The sequence below is a fragment of the Vulpes vulpes genome, chromosome 3 (assembly GCF_048418805.1).
Source record: "Vulpes vulpes isolate BD-2025 chromosome 3, VulVul3, whole genome shotgun sequence".
Lineage (NCBI taxonomy): Eukaryota > Metazoa > Chordata > Mammalia > Carnivora > Canidae > Vulpes > Vulpes vulpes.
This window is the reverse complement of record NC_132782.1, coordinates 59415409-59438584: the sequence shown is the minus strand read 5'-3', so window position 1 is coordinate 59438584 and position 23176 is coordinate 59415409. Positions and strand designations below refer to the sequence as shown.

Sequence of the window (23176 nt, the reverse complement as noted above, 5' to 3'; positions counted from 1 at the left end):
AGTTACCGGTCTTTCCTAATTGACCTCTAAAACCTGATTTAATTAAAAATGGTTTGTGCTCCAGCTTAACAAGTACCTTAGGAATAAAGCCATGAAAGTTGAATAGGGGCCCATTTTGCTTATTTCTCTCTCCCCCCCCCCTTTTTAGACCTATTGTTAGCAGTATAGCCCTAAGAAATTTCTTAACTTTAAATATTGGCAAGATAAGAAAAGATCAGAATAAAAAAGAATCCTCTTAGCAAAAACATCAGTGGCAGGAGGATCACTGTAAATCTGGTTTTCCCCTAAAGGGAAAAAAATTGGGTAACTGTCCTAGTATTACCTATGTCTAGTTGGGAGGTGCTTGCGTGTTTTTAACTACCTAGAGCTGGCCTGCATTTCTTTTCTTAATATTCTCTCCTGATGCTTCCCGTGATGCCTCTTTTCTTAGGTCCTGAATAAATGACAAGGCCAACAAAGCCTGGTTTTACTCAATAAATTCCTGCAACTAGAGCTGAAGCAGTGACTTAGATCATAAAAATCCTCCCAAATTTAAAAACAGAAGTTGTTGATTTATAATGGTCTTTAGTTTAGAATCTTTCCATTTACTGTAAATGACAACAGGCTTTTAATGCTGCCTCTCTAAATCCTTCTATCTGGGTATGTCCTGTTTGTGCTTAAGGCCTTCAGGCTTCAGTGTTGGGAGCCTAGTGAAAAAACTAAAGATTGTTTTGCAATGGAACAGAAAGAAACTGGTCAAAAACCATGGGTAATAGCAGTAGAAAGGTCACTTAGTCGTTCATCTTTGTACCAAGAAACTCCTCTTAAAAAGAGTCCTTGGTTCTTTTTGTGTATTAGTAGTTCCTATATCATCCGTACATAGTCCTAGAGCATGGTTTTTGTAAACAGTGAAAAGTGCCCTTGACATAGTCTTTGACCTTTAGGAATTGCCGGTGTATCTTCAGTATTTTACATATACCAATTTATGTACTAAAATCTCTGAGCACAAAAAAAAAAAAAAAAAAATCTCTGAGTATCATTATCAACCAGCACTATCATTTTCCAAGGTGTCTTTGTGGGTTTTTTTTTTTTTTTTTTTTTTTTTCTTCCCTCTTTGTGGCTTAATGTTACATTCAGGTACCAAAAAGTTAGGATAGTACTTTATACAGCTCAGCCTGAATTTAGGAATTCCGTCTTCCCTAAGTTTCTTGCCTGGGACATAATAAGCAGAGTATACAAACCAGTTTCTAAGGAGGTATTCAGGAAACCCATCACAGTCAAAAAATATTGGGGATTTACTTACTAAGAATTGTTAGTAATTATCTTTAGCAGGCTTTTTTCCTTATTATGTCTATAGTTTTTACACACCCAGACTGTGTCTTGACTTTTGTAAGTAACTTTCTAAGATAATATGTGGATGTTAAGATAACTCTCCACATTTGGAGATAATGGGGTTGAGCCCTATGTCTCCATTTAGCATTATTATACATCTGAGATTGGAACAGTTTATTTATTTAATAGAGTTAAATACAGACTTGTATGCTGGCCTAGAACCTAACCATTCCACAAATATTGTGCTAGCCTTTGAGTAGTGACTCAATAATAGGTAGACTTATTGTGCAGTTCCTATGTCAGGCTCTGTATACCTTGTATATATTTGGTTATTGGTATAGGTACTGTCTCAGTATAAAATTAGGAGAAAAGCAGAGAAGCAACTTTCCCAAGGTCATAGAGCTAGTCAGACAATCCCTGTCTCCATACAACAGTTGTAATATTGAATTGCAAGTTCCAAGTAATTTACAAATAAAGGGCAGAGAATAAGAACCTTAGTGAACATACAAAGTGACCATAAAATTAATCATTTTTTAGATCTTCTATCATGCATTTAACGCTATACTTTACAAAAAAAGTATCTTACTGAACTTGGCTATATTAAAAAAACAATAAATATTTATGATCAGGAAAAACCAGTTTACTCCACTACTACATTTCAGAAGGAACTGTAAATGACACTTCTACACAATGACAACTGTTGATACAATTACTTTCAAGGTTTGAAGGAGATATACAGTTAAGTACATAGATTGTGATACATTTATTTAAAAGTTTTATAACATAATCATATTCCACACTGTATTCCAAGAGTTGAAAATGTTGGGCATATGTTCTATAATAATAGTATTTAAGATAGTAACATTTTAAATCTGGTGGTCTTCCTCCACTATAAATTTATGGAATTCCTATTGCAAATCAAATCACACCTAGCTGTTTACTAAATCAGAAAATCTTGGGCGGGGGAAGTCTTAAAAATACATTCTTTATGCTTGGTTGTATCTTGAAAACAAAATATTTAGTGTGTTTGACTTCTTTCAAGATCAGAATTGAGTAATTCCTAGAAATTTAACCTGTAATTTTATTGATTGCAGTGCTCTTTCCTATTTTCTTGGGTGGGGGAGAATAAATGCTATTTTTTGGTTAAATATTTTTTGGGTTAGTTTTAGAATCATACCAAAAGAATAATAGACTTCTCCCCAAGAAGTCCAAGAGACATGTTTCTTTGACTAAAGCAAACCTAATTTTAGGATTTTCTAGGGTAAATGAGAATTTTAGTGTTGTAAACTATTCACAGGACAAAATTTCCTGAAAGATTGTGTTACCTTAGAATTGAGTGTGGTTTCGTGGCTAGCATGAGATGCTGTAGCAAACTATTTTCTAATCTAACAAACATCAAAATAACAGTGAAAAACATCATTTTCTCTATGCTTGTAGAACATAGAATCTGAAGAATCTATTATTGCTTTTCTTCTCTGAAGAAAACAGTATGGCAAAAGCTAAGAGAATTAAACATTTCTTTGGCTTATTTGGACCTAAATTGCTTGACTTTTTTAAACTCCGTTTTCACATTTTCCACTAGGTTAAAACTTTTGTCTAGTTATTGCATATTTCTGACACAATTTCAGGGGGCCTCTCTTTAATGTCACTACACAGCACCCACAAGTATAGGGTGGAATTCACTATTTTAAAAGTAAGATTTTTGTTATTGTATTTACAACTTCTACAAAAGGGATTAAAATGTTTATTTGCTGCCCTTTTTGTTTTTACCATTACTGGGGATAGTGGTAGCACTTGCTGGCCTGGAAATGTTACCAGTCACTGAAGAGGAGGCTGGAAAGTTCAGCTCTAATACTTTAATTGAAGTCTGAGAGGCAACACTTGTGGTACTTCTGGATGACCTGCAGGAAAAGAAAAACACTATTTTAAATTTAACTCAAAATTTATATTAGTAGAGACCCCCTCGCTAATGGCAAAAACAAACAAACAAAAAAAACAAAAAACAAACAAAACCCACAGGCAATTAAAGAAATCAAAAAGTATATTAATAGTACTAAATTTGTAAAGCATAACCATTAAGTCAAAAAATTAGTTCAGAGAAAAAAGGTAATACAGAGTTTCAAACTAGTTCAGCAAATATATTTATGAGAAAAATATTTTCAACTATAATTTAGAAGTGGAATCCTTAAGCACTTAAAAGGTTTTGCAAAAAGTTAAGCATAAAAGATTTTTTAAAAGGGGACCATGGGAATCTGGGTGCTGGCAAGAATGACTACAATAACAGGTTATGTAATGTAAGCTCAGGAAAAGAAAATGAGGCCTATTGACAGGATAAAGTGATGAGGTTATTTGAAAAGCATGTAACTAGCTATACAATTCTGAAATACTAAGGTTTAAAAATATGAAAGTACAGCAAGCGTTCAGGTGACTGACTGTTTACCATGTTTATGTAGAAACAGTTTTGTTTTACTTAAACATTTTAGGATGTCCCTTTATTTCTGAATGAGTGAATGGAATGGATGGCTACTGGATGTAGGAGATTGGGAATTTTAAAATTAGGATCATCATCAATAATTTTTGTCAGCAAAGCACAAGAGTGATTAAACATCTACCTGATAGAATTCTGCATATAAAACTAAACTGCAGGAGTAAATGATTTTCTTGTTAGCAAAATAAAGCAGCAAAAATGAAATAAAATTGTGACTACTTAAAACTTCATAATGTGGTTTTAATCATAAAAACCATACTCCATATGTCTGTACACTTAAGTTGCCTTTTTATGGTTTAAATTTACCCCGTACTGAGGGTTAATCATGCAGGATGTAACCTCCAAAACTTCACCCTACTTTATCCTACTGAAATAGCTGGAAGTCACAAAATACTCCATGCGCTAATAGAAACTGACCTCAGACAAATCAGAAAGAGTCTTGCTCTGCTGGCTGTTTGCTGTATACATGACACTAACATAGAAAGGTGGGTAAAGGTAAGGAGAGCACTGTGGAGGTATTTGCATAGGATAGAGAGTTAACGAGATGATTTTTAACCTTCCACTAACCTTGCTGATAACAGTGAAGTCTGTGAAGGAGACCTAGAACTCTGGCGACTGCCTTTAGTACCAGCTGTAGGTAGTTCTAAGCCATTCTGGAGGAATATTCAATAGCAATTATTAGTACCACTGCATTTTAGAATATTTTTAGTTAGACTTCACTCTATGATAAATGCCATAATATTAAGTTTTTAAAATATTTTAGCTAGAAGGTACCTGTTGAAAGTATGTTTGAAGGATAATACGGATCTCAGCATTTTCTTCTGTGACCTCAGCTAGCATCTCATCAATGATCTTGTGGAAATGTTTCACTTCACGAAGTTTGATGTCTTGTTCTTCTAGTGTTTCATCTTTTGTGTCTTTCAAAAGTCGGATCTCCTTGGTGAGTTTTGCACACTGTTGTTGGTCAACAGTAGTTAATCATTATTTATACCTATTTACCAGAACTTAGTATTTTTTAATGAATGAAGGAGGATTTGGAGTTACCATCTAGAACTCCAAAATACATAAATATGACAGGTCAGTTTTTAAATAGACAGCAATACCTGTTTAGTTACTCTCTCTAACTTTGGCCTTTGCTCTTCAGTTTCTCTATTTAGTTGAGATGAATAAGCCTGCTTCTCTGATAATTTTTCTTTGACGTTATTTGTTAAATGTTCTATAACTTCTAAAGTATTTTCCATGCTCTGCAGAAAAAGTGTTAAAATACTTATTGGTTAGAATCAGTAACTTACAGCTTGCCATTTTTTTAAGTGTTCATTTAATTTTAATTCATTTATTTTTGTATATGTTGGTAGATAATAAGTACAATGGTTTTAATTTTTTTTAAAGATTGTATTCATTCATGAGAGACAGAGAGGTAGAGACATAGGCAGAGGGAGAAGCAGCTCCCTGCAGGGAGCATGTGGGAGGGACTCAATCCTGGGACCCCAGGATCACGCCCTGGGCCAAAGGCAGGCATTCAACCACTGAGCCATCCAAGTGGTTAAGTTTTGTATATAATTCCACTGGAAAATATTTTTATGGGGCAGGGGGATATAAATCAAACAATAGCTGTTAAAAGCATGTAATTTTCAAAGATTCAAATTTTATACCATTGGTTCCTTCAAACAGCCAAAAAAAAAAAGATCTAAATGTTTACATAGAGCTTCCTAACCAAGTACATGGTTTTCTCTTTCAATGATGTGGTTTAGTAACTACTTTCTACTAAGTTATTTTTATCTTTCAAATTTTATTTAAGGAGCAATCTTTAAGGAATTAAATAAAAGTTCATTAAAAGTTACTGGGTAGACCACAATTAGCTATGATTCATCAACTAATTAATAAGTCATTATCAGTAGTCCATTCTGTGCTTAGTACTGTGATTTTAACTAATTTATTTAATATTTTGGTCATTTTTTCCCTTATTTTAATTAAATGAGACTTTTACTACTTTAAAAAATTATCTTCTCTCAACAAGGTAACAAGACAGTAGACATGATAATGACGACAGTTAACTTTTACTAAGGGCTTATTACTAAAGCCTATAGAATATACCTGGATATCTTCCTGTAGTTCCCTGATTTGTCTTTGTTTGTATCTGTATTTTTCATCAATAGCTCTTTTTTGTTCTTCTAGTTGGATTTTTAGTTCATACTCATCACCTAGAATTAGAGAATTCTTAGTTTAAATTTTTAACATGTTATGTAGAAAGCAGGTTTAAAGCCTTACAAATACGAAACTTCTAACATATTGTGTTATAGAAGAAAGTTAAATTCCTTATATCTATTTGTTGAAAAACAGTATGAGCATGTAGTAGCCATTCTTGTTTTGTCAACATAGAGCAGCCAATGTGCTGCAATTTTCTTTACATTTGAAATTAATTCCCAGAGAAGTGATATGCAATATTGCTAGAACTAATAATGGAAACAACTTAGCCCTTATTTTAAAGGGAAGGAGGTTAGGGGGCCCCTGGCTGGCTCAGTCAGTAGAGCCCTGGTCTCTTGATCTTGGGGTTGTGAGTTTGAGCCCCACGTGGGGCACAGAGATACTTAAAAAATAAAAACGATAAAAAAAAAGGGGAGGGAGGTGATTTTCTGACTTAAACATGGTATATTTTTGTTTTCATGTCTCACAATGTTCCTCCTTAAAAATAAGTACAACTTTAATTGCATATATTCATTAAAAAATTTTAACTCCTACATACTAGATGGAGTGATTTTTTGAAAAGATTGTTTGTAATTGTTGTTGCAGCTTCTCAACACTTGCAATGTATTTTCTAGAGCATAGATTTCTTTTTCAGCTTTGTTGATCTTAGCATCCAAACTGTCACCTTCCCTTTGAAGTTCTTCTTTTTCTTGAGCAGCCTATGAAACAGAATATAACTGATTGCACAGAAATATCATGGGAGAAAATAAAATGTCTGTTTCTAGGGCAGGAAATAGTTTATTCACACTATTTATAGTTTGAATATATATAGTATAGTAATATATATATAGTATATATATATATATATATATATATATATATATATATATATATATAGTACAGTAATAGTTTATTCACAATTTACCTTGGGGCCCACATGCAGCATTAGGCATTTATTTCTCGCACTTGATTTAGAGTAGAAGACTTACTCCCCGAGACCTTCAAAATCTAGTATGTAGGATACAAACTGATGGAAGTATAATAACTAACCAAAGCTTATTTTAACTTTCCAACAAAAATTACCAGAAAGCTAACCAGGTCTAAACCTTGATGGGAAAAGTTAGGATTAACTAGGAGGTGGTTTCAAATTAGATCTGTTCAATAAGGAGAATGCAGGTTTCTGGCCTGAAAGAAGCTTAGGAACACTTTCCCATTTTAAGTCTTTAAGGAATGAAAGAGGTGAGCAAGGTACACCTAGGAAAGTAAATGCATATTATTTCCGACCCACTTATATTATTAGAACGAGGATTTCAATATCTTTGAACAGTTAAGTAATATTAAAACTAGGGTACTCACTTCAATAGCACATACTAAAATTGGAACAAATAGAAAAAATTAGTGTGGCACCTGCACAAGAATAACATGCCAATTTGTGAAACACTCCATATTTTTAAAAGGAGAAACACTGCATGATTTCACTTACTGGAGATGCCTATAACAATGAAATTCTCAGACGGAAAGTAGCATGATGGTTGCCCAGGGTTGAGGAGAGGGAAAAATGAAGATTCAGTGTTTTATGTGTAGACAGTTTCAGTTTTGGAAGATGAAAAAGTTGTGGAGATGGATGTTGGTGTTGGTTGCACAACAGTGGGAATGTACTTAATATCACAGAACTGCACAATTAAAAATTATTATAATGAAAAAAATTGTTATAATGGCCAATTTTATGTATATTGTGCCACATTTAAAAATATTTTTTAATTAGAATTATTAAATGTGGCTGGAAAAAAATGCAATCTATAAACTTCTGAAACCCAAAAATTCTCAGTAGTGGGTATATTTTGATTTTTTACAGTTTAACTCCATCCCTGGGAGTACAAAAAGTTCAAAAGAACTCCAATTAAATGTTGACAGGGATAGTATGGATATATATTTAAAAGTGTCAAAACCCATTTTTTATCAAAATCAACTAATAATTTCATTTGGTAATTTATTCAATCCCTAGGTATGTGTATTTAAACCAGAAATGTGGCCATTTGAAATGTTTTATTGGTAACTGTTAATCTCAACATTTTCACTGGTATTTATTATGCTTCAAAATATGGTACACATTTTTTGTAATAAATTGTATGTAATAAAAAATAGCAAAAAAAAAAGTTCTTAAATTATAACGTAATTCCTGTAAGTTGAGGTTAGAATGGCAACATTTTCATTTGAAAAATATTGTAGTGGAGGGATCCCTGGGTGGCACAGCGGTTTAGCGCCTGCCTTTGGCCCAGGGCGCGATCCTGGAGACCCAGGATCGAATCCCATATATTTCCTGATCTAATTCTATGTATATGGTAAACTTCTAAAAATGCTATGATCCTATTTGGTTCCAAATCAGATATTATAGAATGTATACCTTCTCTCCTAGATTAGAAAGGAACAAATTTTCATTTATACCTTTCTGTCAGCATTTTAAAGCATTATCTAGTAATCTCATTTTCTAATACTTTCATTAAATTGTGGTCAGAACTGGACTGTTTCCTTATAAAGACCACATAAGACAGTCTAGTTACAAAGTTTAATTTTTACACATCTGGCACATGTGAATGGAGTATTGAGAGTAAAACATTTAAATATGCCATATAATGAAAAATGGAATAACGTGGCAAGCTGAGGACCCTGAAGAGGATAGAAAATGAAGAGTAGCATTAGGAAATTGGGAAGGTAACTGATCACCTCTATTCATCTTACATCCCCCTTATGCTGACATTTATCCAGCAACTTCACTATTAACAGAAGGCATACTCTTTCTTATAAAATTTGCCTGTACTCCTGAGAAGTGGATGCATCATCTTCATCACAGCATTAACAATAACAGGGGCTTTTTTTGAGGGCTTATTTTGTTCTAGACAGTGTTTAAGGATTTTACAGATATTTCTTCACTTCTCACAACAAAAGTAATAATATCTTCATTTTGCAAGTAAAACTAAGCCCTCCAAAGGATTAAATAACATTCATGGTCACCTACTTGGTCAGGGATAGAACCAAGATATTTACTGAGGGCTTATTTTGTTCTAGACAGTGTTTAAGGATTTTACATATATTTCTTCACTTCTCACAACAAAAGTAATAATATCTTCATTTTGCAAGTAAAACTAAGCCCTCCAAAGGATTAAATAACATTCAAGGTCACCTACTTGGCCAGGGATAGAACCAAGATACGAACAAAGAGAAACTGGAATTGCAACATCTACCTTCCCAACACTGATCAGCCTAGAGCCTATCACCTCTCAGGGACCTTCAAAACCTGAGAGGAGAAAAGTCTCATCAATAATAGGCAGAAGCCTGAGGTAGTACAGACTGATGAGTTACAAGAGCAGTCTGAGAACTGGGACTCATTTCTCCTGTAGGTTAGTATGGTCTAGGGTGTAGCCATATGGGTGGATGGCTATAGTGAAGTAAAGACTTGAGCTTTACATGTTGAACAGGCTGTCACATGACACTAAATGCACACATTGTGACAGCAGGTCTTAGGGTAAAATCTATTATGAACCTTGAATAAAGAGGGAAAGTGATATGATACAAATGATAGCAAAAAAAAAAAAAAGTATCAAAGAGCAATCCAGACTTCTCTTTGACCTCACAGACTTGAGATGTATAAAAATAATAGTTTCAGGGGGCACCTGGGTACTTCAGCCGGTGGGTAATTCCACCGGTTAGGTGCCTAAATTTCAGCTCAGGTCATGACCTCAGGGTTGTGAGATTGAGCCCAGATTCAGCTCCATGATCAGCCTGGAGTCACCCTGAGATTTTCTCCCTTACTCTTTGCCCCTCGCCCCACTCATGTCCTGTTGCGCCCATTCATTCTCTCTAATAAATAAATCTTCTAAAAATAGTAATAATAGCTTCAGTACCTCCACCTGACAACTAATATTTTATGGACCTAATCTAGTATGGTAGCTACAAGAGTGCTATGAAATTTAAGGTTGCATGGGGGGGAAAAAAGCCATTTGGTTGTTAAAGAGCAGACCAAAAAGATACTTTATCACAACTATGAATCAATTAAGATTACCTTTATCACATAATAGGCCTGTGTTTTCTCCTCTTCTCCTTCAGGAGGCAGCATAACAACAGTAATAATTTCATATCTATTCTTCAGCTTATCAATTTTACTTAGCCTCTCATGAAACTCAGCACTAATACAGAGAAAAAAAATACTGAAAAACAACATGCTTTTTTTAAACTATACTTTTCTTATATAAGACATTTTTATGACTACTGAATTCAAACAGGTTAAATATGTACACTTTTAAATTTCACAATTAGTGGGAAGGGTCTCAGGTTTCTCCCTATTTGAAAACTAAGAAGTTAGGCTGCCATAGTTTCATGGATATTGGCAGAAGACATGATTCCTAGGTCAGAGAAAAAGGACTTTGCCATTCATGGCACACCAAGTAGCATAAGCCTCCTGCTTGCAGAACTCTCAAAGTCCCATGCAAGTGAAGAAGGGCTCAAATGGATGTTACACACACCCTAGGTTTACATCACAGCTGAGGAGCCTCAAGTTTAGGTAATTCAAATATTTATAGAATATTTGGGAACTAAGCAAATATATCCAATACTTAGAGGATACCACCTCTAGCTTCTGAGGCTATACACTATCCGAACATCTTTTAAAAGATAGTTTAATGGAAATTAAAACCACAATATATTACCTCACAGCCTTAAGGTAACTACTGAAAAAGAAAAACAAAGTAGTGGCAGGGTGCCTGGGTGGCTCGGTTAAGCTGCTGGTCTTTTTTTTCATTGTACATTTTTTTTTTGTATATTTTTTTATTGGAGTTTGATTTGCCACCATATAGTATAATACCCAGTGCTCATCCTGTCAAGTGCCCCCCTCAGTGCCCGTCACACAGTCACCCCAACCTCCCACCCACCTCCCCTTCCACTACCCCTTGCTCGTTTCCCAGAGTTAGGAGTCTCATGTTCTGGCTCCCTCTCTGATATTTCCCACTCATTTTCTCTCCTTTGCCCTATAATCGCTTTCACTTTTTTTTTATATTCCCAGTATGACTGAAACCATATAATGATTGTCCTTCTCCGATTGACTTACTTCACTCAGCATAATACCCTCGAGTTCCATCCACGTTGAAGCAAATGGTGGGTATTTGTCATTTCTAATGGCTGAGTAATATTCCATTGTATATATAGATCACATCTTTATCCATTTATCTGTTGATGGACATCGAGGCTCCTTCCACAGTTTGGCTATTGTGGACCTTGCTGCTATAAACAATGGGGTGCAAGGCTGCTGGTTCTTGATTCAAGTCATGATCTGCTCCATGTTCAGCAAGGGAGTCTGCTCAAGATTCTTTTTCCCTCTGTCCCTCCCCCCACCAGTTCACTCTTTCTCTCTAAAATAAGTCTTGGGCAGCCCCAGTGGCCCAGCAGTTTAGCGCTGCCTTTGGCCCAAGGTGTGATCCTGGAGACCCAGGATCAAGTCCCATGTCGGGCTCCCTGCATGGATCCTGCTTCTCCCTCTGCTTTTGTCTCTGCTTCTCTCTCTCTCTCTCTCTCTCTCTCTCTCTGTGTGTGTCTGTCATGAATAAATAAAATATTTTTTAAAAATGAAAAAATAAAAATAATAAAAAATCTTTAAAAAAAACTTATCAACAATGTGGAGAAACTAGAACACTTGTGCACTGTTTGTGGAAATGTAACATGATGCAACCGCTAAGGAAAACAGTATGGTAGTTCCTCAAAAAATTACAAATAAAAGTACCATATGATCAAGCAATCCCAGTTAGCCAAAAAAAACTGAAAGCAGGTACTTCAAGAAATCTCTGCACCTCAATGTTCATAGCACCATTATTCATAATAGCCAAGAGATAAAGCAATCCCAACATCCATGGACAGATGAATGGATACACTACATGTGGTATATACATGCAATGGAAAATTATTCAGCTTTAAAAGGAAATTGAATCACATACTACATAGGTGAACCTGAGGACACTGTGCTAAGTGGAATAAGCCAGTCACAAAAGACAAATACTACATGATTCCACCTACATCAAGTATCTAAAGCAGTCAAATTCATACAGAAAAAATGGTGTTACCAAGGGCTGGAGGAAGGAAAAAATGGAAGGTTAGTGTTTAGAGGGTATAGAGTTTCAATTTCAGAAAATGAAAAAGTTTTGGAGACCTATTGCACAACAATGTGAATACACTTAACATTACTGAACTGTACGCTTAAAAATGATTAATATGGTAAATTTTATATTATGTGTTTTTTACCAAAAATTTTTAACAAGACTCCAGGATGGGAAAGTTAGTGCCTTTCCTTGCAAGACATACAGAAATATGAGAAACACATGAAGAACTGTGTCCCACAATTTCGAATCTGCTGATTATTTTTTCCTTTTATTTTGGTAAATTCATATTTTATGAACCTTTTAAAATTTATTTTATAATAATGCTAATTATGCTAATATATGTATGGCAACATGAAGAGTGACTCATTTGCCTACTACCACCTTATGAAAGCATACTGTCCAACCATGGTGAAAAGAAATCTTCAACCTACCAGCATTCCCACTCCTAAAGAAAATTGGTGGTAAAATATATTAACAGAAGTTATGGTTTTGTTTATTTTTAAGTATTATGTTGCATAATCAAAAAATATTTAGTCAACCTTTATATGACTGTAAAAGACAAGGCCTGTTGGTCTTCCAGCTTAATGTGGATTGACTACAAGTATATCTCTCCTCCTTCCTAAAATAGAAAAGAATAAAAAGAAAAAAAAAAAAACACAGCTCTGGGAAAACGAAAGACACAATTTTGTCATGAATTCATGAAAAAATGGGAAACAAATGGGATATGATTGATGGGGGAGTGGAGGGAGATACAGACAGAAGATTATTAATGCAGAAATAAGAGCCATGTTTCACAAAAAAAGTCTAGAGAAAATTCAAATACAGAAATAATAAATAAAAAAAACCAAAAGTGATATCTGAGACCATTATTAAGGTGAGTAATTAATGGACTGTCTAAATATCTGGGCCACTCTCCTCAATCCCTCAAAGTTTAGGGAAATGTTGGCAGGAATTATTTATGCTTCAGTGATTACCCACCCCCCCCCCCCCCACCCATTATCAGAGTTCCTAGTATTGTTATGTTGGAGCTAGAGAGAAAAGTAAAAAAGAGCATGGTGATTCCAGGCCCCCCCAAAAGTGGGGTTAATAAAAAACAAAGTTCCATCCATGAAGAAAGTAAAGTCTTTATCATCCAAAATAAACTCCTTATGCTCATTAAGGGACAAATTAGCCCAGTGCCAACAAGCAGCCCTCCCAATTAGAGGAGAGACCAGCTGGAGAAAACGATCTACCTAATTGCAGAAGAAACCATACCAGCTGCTATATCAATCACCACGATTATTATTTAAACATTTGTTATTAAATAACAGAAATCCAAGGACTATCAAACATACTGGAAAGTTAACAGCATGAATGAAAAGAACAAAGTGAGCAACCACATGACATACTAAGACAAATAATGCAAGGGACAGAAGAGAACTTCCAAAGTATTTTAGTATCTCTAAAAGATGAGAGGATATTGATCCCAAACTATCCATAAACAAGAATGGGCTGCTATGAAAAGACCAATGAAGGAACAAGAGTCATTACAAACAGTTTCCCCCTTTTTAATTTAATAGTAGTAAATAAGAAAGAATCAGTGATCTAGAGAAAGAGAGAAAGGGGGGCAGAGAATGGAAAGGAAGCAGAAAGGAAGAGAACAGGGAAAGAAAGAATGAGAATATCTTAAAAAGTGAAATAGAACAGAAACTTTAAAATGAAAGTGAAGTGAAGAAATCCAGAAGACAAACCAACATCCACTAAAATGAGCAAAAAATGCAGAAAATAGAGGGTGGTGTGAGAAAAAAATTAAAGAACTAATAGGAAAAAAATTTCCCTAACCTAAAGAAAAACTTGACTGAAATAATTAACAGAGCTCACCAAGAGCTCTTGTTTCTTTCAAACAAGAAAAATGAAAACCAAAAACCAAAAATCCAAAAAAACCACCCAAAACAAAGAGAAATTCTGAAACCCTAAGGATAAAGAATGTCCCAAAGCTTTTCAAACAGAAAACAAAAACCAGGTTCCCTACAAAATAAAATGAATTAGTCTGAATCAGACCTTTCATAAATAACTCTGTCATGTATAAGAATATGAAACAAGGAGCAACGCCTGGGTGGCTCAGCAGTTGAGAGTCTGCCTTTGGCTCCAGTTGTAATCCTGAGGTCTCAGGATCGAGGCCCACATGGGGCTCCCTCTGCCTCTCTGTGTCTCTCATGAATACATAAATAAAATCTTAAAAAAAAAAAAAACAACGAAACAATGCTTTCAAAGTTCAACTCTAATTCAAATATGAACAGAGTAAGTATGTGTTAAACATGTAAAAACTCAGGGTACCTGGTTAGCTCAGTCAGTGAGCATCAGCCTTTGGCTCAGGTTGTGATCCTAGCTCCTGGGATGGAGCCTGAGTTAGGATCCCTGCTCAGTAGAGAGCCTGCTTCTCCCTCTCTCACTGCCCCTCCCCACCACTCATGCACATACTCTCTCAAATAAATAAAATCTTTTTTAAAAAAATAAAAATAATAAAATAAGGGCAGCCCCGGTGGCGCAGTGGTTTGGTGCCACCTGCAGCCCAGGGCGTGATCCTGGAGACCCTGGATCGAGTCCCACGTCGGGCTCTCTGCATGGAGCCTGCTTCTCCCTCTGCCTGTGTCTCTGCCTCTCTCTCTCTCTCTGTCTCTATGAATAAATAAATAAAATATTTTTTAAAATAATAATAAAATAAACATGCAAGGACTCAAAAATTTCAGAAACCATCAATTCTGGGGAAAAAAAATTCAGATCCTACTCCAGAGAAATGAAATGGGAATCCAAGAAAAAAAGATGACACCGTATAAATGAAACAATATTAAACCAAAAACAAAGGAAACATACAGCTAGGTTGAATTATTGTTGGCAATTGACTATATAGTTTGATGTAAGCTATGAGAAAGGAGTTCTTTAAAAATAGAGACCTAATAGGGCAGCCCTGGTGGCACAGTGGTTTAGCACCACCTGCAGCCCAGGGCGTGATCCGGGAGACCCAGGATCGAGTCCTGAGTCCCTCGGGCTCGCTGCATGGGGCCTGCTTCTCCCTCTGCCTGTGTCTCTGCCTCTATGAATAAATAAATTTTAAAAAAATCTTAAAAAAAAAATAGAGACCTAATATTAAAAACAGTAAATAACAACCTGAAACTATAATTAGTGGTTTCAATAATACTTGAAAGATGGAGAGAGAAAATGTAGCAGGAAAAGATGCTAAAAGTCTTATCTTTTAATAAGATAAGGAAAAAATCATAGGAGCTAATTAATCCTCAGTATTCTCAGAAAAATAGGAAAATTAAAATTTCTTTTGAATTTAAGAATAACCAACAAATAATTAAAATTAGAATGTTTATATTCCAAATAATAAAAGAGGAAAGAAGGGAAAAGCAAATTCAATAAAACCAATGAAAGCCAGGAAAGACAGAAAGAATATGATTCATTTCTAGGTATTTATCCAAGAAAAAAGAAAGCATATGTTCATACCAAGAACACATATGTTCATAACAGCTTTATCTGTATAGCCAAAACCCAAAAACAATTAAAATGTTCATCAACAGGTAAATGTATGCATAAATTGGGATAGATATATGCAATGGAATATTATTACTCAGTGATGAAAACCTGGGGTCAACAAACCATCCTGCCTGCTACCTGTTTTCGTACGTCCCATGAGCAAAGAACGCCGCTTATCTTATTTTAAAGATTTTATTTATTTATTTGAGAGATAGAGAGCATGAGAAAGAGAGAGAGCAAAAGCAGGGGGTAGAGGTAGAGAGACAGACTCCCTGCCAAGCAGGGGGCCCGATGTGGGACTCAATCCTAGGACCCTGGGATCATGACCTGAGCTGAAGGCAGACACTTAACTGAGCCACCCACGTGTCCACCATTTACATTTTTTTTCACCATTTACATTCTTAAATGTAAAATCAATTTTTAAAAAGTCAAGAGGAACATTACATTTCATGAAAAATGAAAATGCTATGAAATTCAGAGCACCTGGCTGGCTCAGGTGGCTCCATTAGGAGCCTGCTTCTCCCTCTACCTGTGTGTGTGTGTGTGTGTGTGTGTGTGTGTGTGTCTCTCTCTCTCTCTGTGTCTCTCATGAATAAATAAATAAAATCTTAAAAAAAAAAAAAAGAAGAAGCTAATATCTAAATAAACTCACAAAAATAGAAGGAAAAAATAGTAAATGTGAGAGCAGGAATAATAAAATAGAAAATTGAGGCACCTGAGTGGCTCAGTCAGTTAGGCATCAGACTCTTGGTTTCAACTCAGGTCATGATCTCAGGGTTGTGAGTGAAGCCCCACATCAGGCTCTGGGCTTGGCAGGGAATCTGCTTGAGATTCTTCCCCCTTCCTCTCCTTCTCCCTCTGCTTCTCCCCTAGCTCATGCATTCTCTCCCGAATAAATAAATAAAATCTTTAAAAATAATAATAAATAATAAAATAGAAAAGTGGATTCACAATAGGAAAAAATTCAACAAGCATTGCTTCTTTTCAAAGAGTAATAAAATTCATTAACTACTGGTGAGATTTAACCCACCTAAAAAAAGAGAAGTCACAAATAACCAATATCAAGAATGAAAAGCTACAAATACTACAGCTATTAAACAAATAACCAAATGATACTGTGAACAACTTTATGGCAATAACTTTGAAAATTTAGCAGAAATGGAAATTTTTTCCTAGGAAAAATATAATTTACTAAAACTGATTAAAGAAGAAATACAATTGTATTTCTGTATTGTCCTATCACTAATAAGTAAATTGAACCAACAGTTGAAAATCTTCAAAAAAAAGTCCAGGCCTTCAAGGGCTTTATGAGTGAAATCTTTGAAAATTCAAGAAAGATGTAATTCTAGGGATGTCTGGATGGCTCAGCAGTTGAGCATCTGCCTTTGACTAGGGTGTGATCCTGGAGTCCCTGACCGAGTCCCACATCGGGCTCCTGCAGGGAGCCTGCTTCTCCTGTCTCCTACCTCTCTCTCTGCCTCTCTCTGTGTGTCTCTCATGACTAAATAAATAAAAATCTTTAAAAAAAAAATCCAGTTCTACTCTTTTGCAAACTTATCCAGACTATAGAAAAATTTAAAAATACACAAAATCATTCTATGAAAGCTGACATAACCTTAGTAAACTATAATTTGACAAGGGTAACACAGAAAGGAAATTTATAGATGGGACAATTGTATACAAATATCATCAAACAAAATGTAGATATATACAAAATGTAATATGTGACAGACAAGTTTTGATTATTCTAGGAATGTAATGTTATTTTAACTTTGAAAAATCAATCTATATATTTAACTATATTAACAGACTAGAAGGATCTACATCATATCAACAAACACAGAAAAAGCATCCAACAGAAGTCCATTCCTGATGAGACAAATTAAAATGACCTCTTAGAAAGAATGAAAATAGATGGGCACTCCTTTGATATTATAAAGGGTATTTCAAAGAAATCTGCAACTCATATTTAACGATAAAACGATTCCTTCAATATCAGGCACAGGACAAGGGGACCTGCAATCATCACTGCTAGTCAGCACTGACCTGGAGGTCAGATAACAAGGACAGTGAAGCAATAGAAAGAAAAGTTATAAAGGCTGAAAAAAAAGGAGGCACAAAACTGTTATTTGTAAATGATGTGAATGAAATACCTAGAAATTAGAATCTATAGATAACTGTCAGAATTAATAAGAGTTGAAGCAAAGTTGTTGGATTCTTAATATATAGAAATCAACTGTATTTCTATAATGCCAGCAACAAACCAAAGATGGAATTATTTATGTTTTTTTTAAAGATTTTATTTATTTATTCATGAGACACACACACACAGAGAGAGAGAGAGAGAGAGAGAGAGAGGCAGAGACAAAAGGAGAGGGAGAAGCAGGCTCCATGCAGGGAGCCCGACATGGGACTCGATCCCAGGTCTCCAGGATCACGCCCAGGGCCAAAGGCAGGCACTAAACCACTGAGCCACCTGGGCATCCCCAAGATAGAATGATTTAAAAGGAGATAACAGGGATCCCTGGGTAGCTCAGCGGTTTAGCGCCTGCCTTTGGCCCAGGGCGTGATCCTGGAGTCCCGGGACCAAGTCCCACATCGGCTCTTGGCATGGAGCCTGGTTCTCTCTCCTCCTGTGTCTCTGCCTCTCTCTCTGTACGTCTATCATAAATAAATAAATTTAAAAAGTAAATAAATAAAAATAAAAGGAGATAACATTGACAAAAACATTTTTAAAAGTAGCATGTAGGAGCGCCTGCGTGGCTTAGTCAGTTGAGCATCTGACTCTTGATTTCAGCTCAAGTCACAATCTCAGGGTCCTGGGATCAAGCTCGGCATCAGGCTCTGCACTGAGCTTGGAGCCTGCTTGAGATTCTCCCTCGCCCTCTCTCCCCCTCCCCGCCATCACACTTTCTCTCTCTCTCAAGTAATTAATTAACTTAATTAAATAAAAAGTAGCATGTACCTAGGAATAAATCTTTTTTATAAAAGATATGCAAAACTTCTAGGGAAAAATTGTGTTAATAAATGCAGCTATTAAGTATCTATGTTATTGAACTCTTACCACAAAACATACACAAAAATCAGTTCCAAGGGAATTACTGATCTCATTATTAAAGGGATAATCTAAAGGATTAAGAGTTAGCCAAAGGAAAGAGGGAGGGAAAAGCACAGGTTCATGACTAAAATGTATATTATATATTAGAAGCCTTTTCAAACAACTAAGAAAAAGATGAACCTCCAGTCAATTCTTCTGACGTCACCCTTATATTTTCAAAAAATTTTAGCAGTATTTTAAAACTCAAATTATTACCTTAAGTTCTGTCGTTCTTGATCAACATATCTTATTTGTGATGCAAGCATTGTTTTATGAACCTTAATTTCTTCCATTCGTTCTTCCATAGCTGTGTGTAATTGCTGTTTTCTTTTTTCCAGAGAAAGTACTTCTTCTGCCTTACTGTGAAGCATTTCTCGAGTACGTTTAACTTCAAGTTTTAAAAGATTGTCTTCTATCATCAAATCCTATCAAGGTAACAAAATTGTCAGATGCTAAAATAATTACTGTTACACCCAAACCAAAATATTTTTATTACCACAAAAGTCAAACTTGAAAATATAACTATCCTTAATTTGACCACTGACCAAGATAAGTAGGATTAAATTTAGATTGCTCTGAATGAGGACTTTTGGTTCCTTTACTTTTTAAGAAAAGATTTTATTTCAAGTTTTATTATAATTCAATTTGAAATTTAAGTTTTACTAAAAAGAAGGAAAAAAAGGAAGAATTTATTCCCCAAATTGAAACTTAAAAGTCAGGAAATGTATAAAGTTCTATGGATGAACATTTTTTATATTCTAAACTAAATCTCACAAAATAACATATAAATAATTTTTTTTCTAAGTCATGGATAGTGTATTGATACAAGAGTACACAAATAGATCAATTTTCAGAATAGAAAGCCCAGAAACAAATACTCCAGAACATAAGACTTTATTATTTCAAAATGTAGCTTTTCAATTGGAGAAAAGATTAGATCCCTACATCTCAAATGTACTAAAAATAAATTCCAGATGAATCAAAAACTTAATGTAAGATAAAACCAATGCAGTTACCGAAATAGTAAACATTTGTTTAATTTTCACTATGACACAGGAGTTTCTAAGCATAAAAATTACGCAGGGAAAAAATATTTGATGTTAAAATTTTTTTTTCATGTCAAAAAAATGAACAAAAATTTTAAATGTAAATGGAAAAAATATTGACAATATTTATGACACTTGTTATTTTTAGGTATGAAGGTCTTTTGCAATTAAAAAACATAAACCTCCTGTTGGAAATATGCGCTAAGATAATAAACCAGAAATCCAAAAGAGAAAGATTACAGAATATAACATAATAGAAAAAAATGTTTTAAACACTGGTTTGAGGGAGAGAGCACGCATGAGTGGCAGTAGGGAGGGGAGAGCAGAGGGAGAGGGAGATAGAGAATCTCATGTGGGGCTTGATCCCACAACCCTAAGCCAAAACCAAACGCTGGACGCTTAACCCACAGAGCCACCCAGGCACCCATAAACATTTTTATTTAAACATAAATATTTGACATTTTATGTTCAACTGTAAAATGTTTTCACGTGTCACCAACTTAAAAACTATTCCATCAAATTGACAACAATTTTATAAATTACAATATCCAACCTTCCAGGTGGTAAAATAGAATGCTCACACATTGCTGGTGGGAATATCAAATGAGCCCTCCAGAAGACAATTTGGCTTAAAAATAGTATAGGGTCACCTGGGTGGGTCAGTCAGCTTAGCCCTGGACTCCTGATTTTGGCTCAGGTCATGATTTCAGGGTCATGAGATCAAGCCCGATATGGGACTCCCTGCTTAGCACAGAGCTGCTTTCCCCTCAAGCAGCTCCTCCCTCTCTCTCAAATAAGTAAAATTAAAAAAAAAAAAAAAAAGGGAAAATAGTTTCAAGACCTGAAAATATTCATTCTTTTTGGGCCATAATTATACAGTTAGAAATTTTTCCTAACTCATTAAATAACTATACAATGATATATATGCATGGTATATGGTGGTATTACTTTTTTTAAGTGGTCTCCACACCCAATGTGGGGCTCAAACTCATAACCCTGAGAAAAAGAGTCACAAGCTCCACCGACTAAGCCAGCCAGGTGTCCCTGATAGTACTATTTAGAATAATCAAACATTGAAAATAAATACATATCCAAAAAACAGGAGATGGTTAAATAAATTATGGTAACTTCATGTAATAAATTATAAGAAGCCTTTAAAAATAATTTATAAAGAATATTTAATGTTTAGAGATATACATGGAGATAGATATAGATTTTAAATTTTTAAAAATAATATATATAAAGCCAATTTTCTTCAAAAGACTAGAAGGCAATAATATAACTTTAACACATTATCTTCTATACAGTGATTCTAGTAACTTTATTTTCTTCTTTATAATTTAGTATGTTTTTATAATTTTCTATAATTAGCATTAAATTATGTGATTTTTAATATCATATGCACATATGATTTTACTGTACCTGTTTCAAAGCTTTGGTTTTATTAAGTTCTTTCTCTGATCTGTCATTGAAAAGGTTTAGTTCGTTTACTTTGGTCATGAGGAACTGTTTTTCGTCACAATTTTTACTATTTGACTTCTTAATAAAATAAAGATCATTCTATAAAAGGGGAAGAGAGGTACATAAATACACATTTTAAAGGAACATTAAATACATCTTACATTAAATTATATGCTCCATTGAATATTTATAATAATTGGTTTTTAAATCTCACTCTTCATGCTCTAATGTTTCTAATATAATACATGTGGATAATCACATAGAAACATTTTCATTTTTATCACCTACTGATTTTTTGGATTTGGTTTGGGTTCAATAATTCCAGGAAATATTATGTATGGCTTGATCTGAATTATTGGGTGATTGCCATTTATGGGGAGAAATATGAGGAAGAAGCTAAGCATTGGTTCAGGGCACAGTTCACCTTCTGAAGTTCATGATTTGATTCAACCCAAGCCACAGAAAGAAAAAACCCTCACATTCTAAAAAAGTGTAGGGACTTGGTTAACAGTACAAACTCTAGAATCAGATGGCCTTCATTACACATCAGTCATCTGACCCTGCTGGGCAGCCTACCATTCCTCAGTTTCCTCTTTTCTAAAATGGAGATAACATACCTACCTCCCTGGACTGCTGTGAGGATTAAAGATGTTACTGTCAAAGAGTACGTACAACAGTGTTTGACACATAGAAGTGTCATGTATTCTTACTATTAATTACATGTATAATCACATATTGCTAGAGAGAAAAATGCTAGAAAAGATCTAATTCCATCAAATGCTTTTGTGTTACACATACCCAGATATCAGTCTCCTAGCTTTATAACGGTGTGTTATCTTTCTGCTCACCCAGAGTCCAGGACAAGGTTTATGCTTATAGTCCCCTCTGGGTACCAAAAGCAAAAACTTTCTAGTTCCAAGACCTAGTTCTGTCCCTTTCTCGCTGTCTTTTACCCTCTTTTTCTCTCTCCCTCCCTCCTATGTCTCTCTCATTGCCTGTATTTCTCTAAGGTATCAAGACCTAAGATAGTAGCAAGACAGTAAGAAGAGGAATTTTTTTTGTATGAAGATGTGATTTCACAAAATTAACTTTTAGAATGAAAAAATTTTAATTTCAGGTGATTTTCAACCAGAAGGAATTAGCTTCTATTATGCAAAATAGAAGATGAAATGGTATGAGAGAAGTAATTCAGAATGACTTCACAATCTCATGCTACTATTGAGAAAAGAAAACCTTCATTAGAAGATTAAGTAGCTTTTACATCTTTAAAACTTCACATGCATTTCTTTTAATTCATTTATCTCTCTGTTAAATCCAGAGTTGGGATAGGCATTGGTACTAATCAACTGTACAATGGACAGAGCCCCAGAGTAGTTAGAAGGCAGAACACTAGAACCATTCCCACAAAGCAAAACAGACACACAATTCATGCCAGGGTCAAGAAACACACTTGGATACAAACGTCATCCTTGTATCATTCTGTAGCATTAATACTCTCCTCATAGTCAATGTAATTAAAATAATACTATTTATTGAATACCTCCTAAAAGCACTGCATTAAAATATACATTGCTTCTAATTCTTTCAAACATCCTGAAATAATATCAAATCTTTTCTTTCCTTTAACAGAGGAGTTAACTAGGGCTCAGAAAAGTTAAAGTAATAGTACTGATACAACCTTGATATTTAAAACCAGTTGTTTCTGATTCCAAAACATGTGTTCTTTTCCACAAAGCTAAGGAAACAGTTTTTAAAAATTTCATCAGGCTACAGACTACTCCAAACCCAAATTTCATCATCTTTAAATTAAAAAAATAATAATTTTAAAAAGAGCTCCCTTTCACCTTTATAGTCCTAAAGGAATTCAGGGCAATTATCCTTATAACCACTAGAGGACACTCATCACAAGCCTTTCAAACTGTAAATGACA

The 23176-nt window shown here is 34.8% G+C and overlaps 1 protein-coding gene and 1 non-coding gene across 3 annotated transcripts in view; one reads left to right on the top strand and one right to left on the bottom strand.

The window, feature by feature from the left end:
- Window positions 1-1470: 1470 nt before the first annotated feature.
- The window catches only part of CCDC39 (coiled-coil domain 39 molecular ruler complex subunit), a 45550-nt gene continuing 23844 nt past the window's right edge, over window positions 1471-23176 (bottom strand). The window contains exons 13-21 of one of the 2 annotated variants that reach the window (XM_026007216.2): window positions 21208-21345; window positions 18956-19164; window positions 10044-10167; window positions 6543-6702; window positions 5894-6000; window positions 4903-5043; window positions 4574-4753; window positions 4367-4452; window positions 1471-3212 (exon numbers count right to left, since the gene is read on the bottom strand). In XM_026007216.2, coding sequence (XP_025863001.1) covers window positions 3056-3212; window positions 4367-4452; window positions 4574-4753; window positions 4903-5043; window positions 5894-6000; window positions 6543-6702; window positions 10044-10167; window positions 18956-19164; window positions 21208-21345 — 1302 coding nt within the window. In that variant the 3' untranslated portion in view covers window positions 1471-3055. The remainder of the gene's footprint in view (window positions 3213-4366; window positions 4453-4573; window positions 4754-4902; window positions 5044-5893; window positions 6001-6542; window positions 6703-10043; window positions 10168-18955; window positions 19165-21207; window positions 21346-23176) is intronic. The other variant, XM_026007217.2, reaches the window with a different exon arrangement.
- Window positions 7334-7435, top strand: LOC112926316 (U6 spliceosomal RNA). The gene has a single exon (XR_003236306.1). It is a non-coding gene; the product is annotated as a U6 spliceosomal RNA (small nuclear RNA).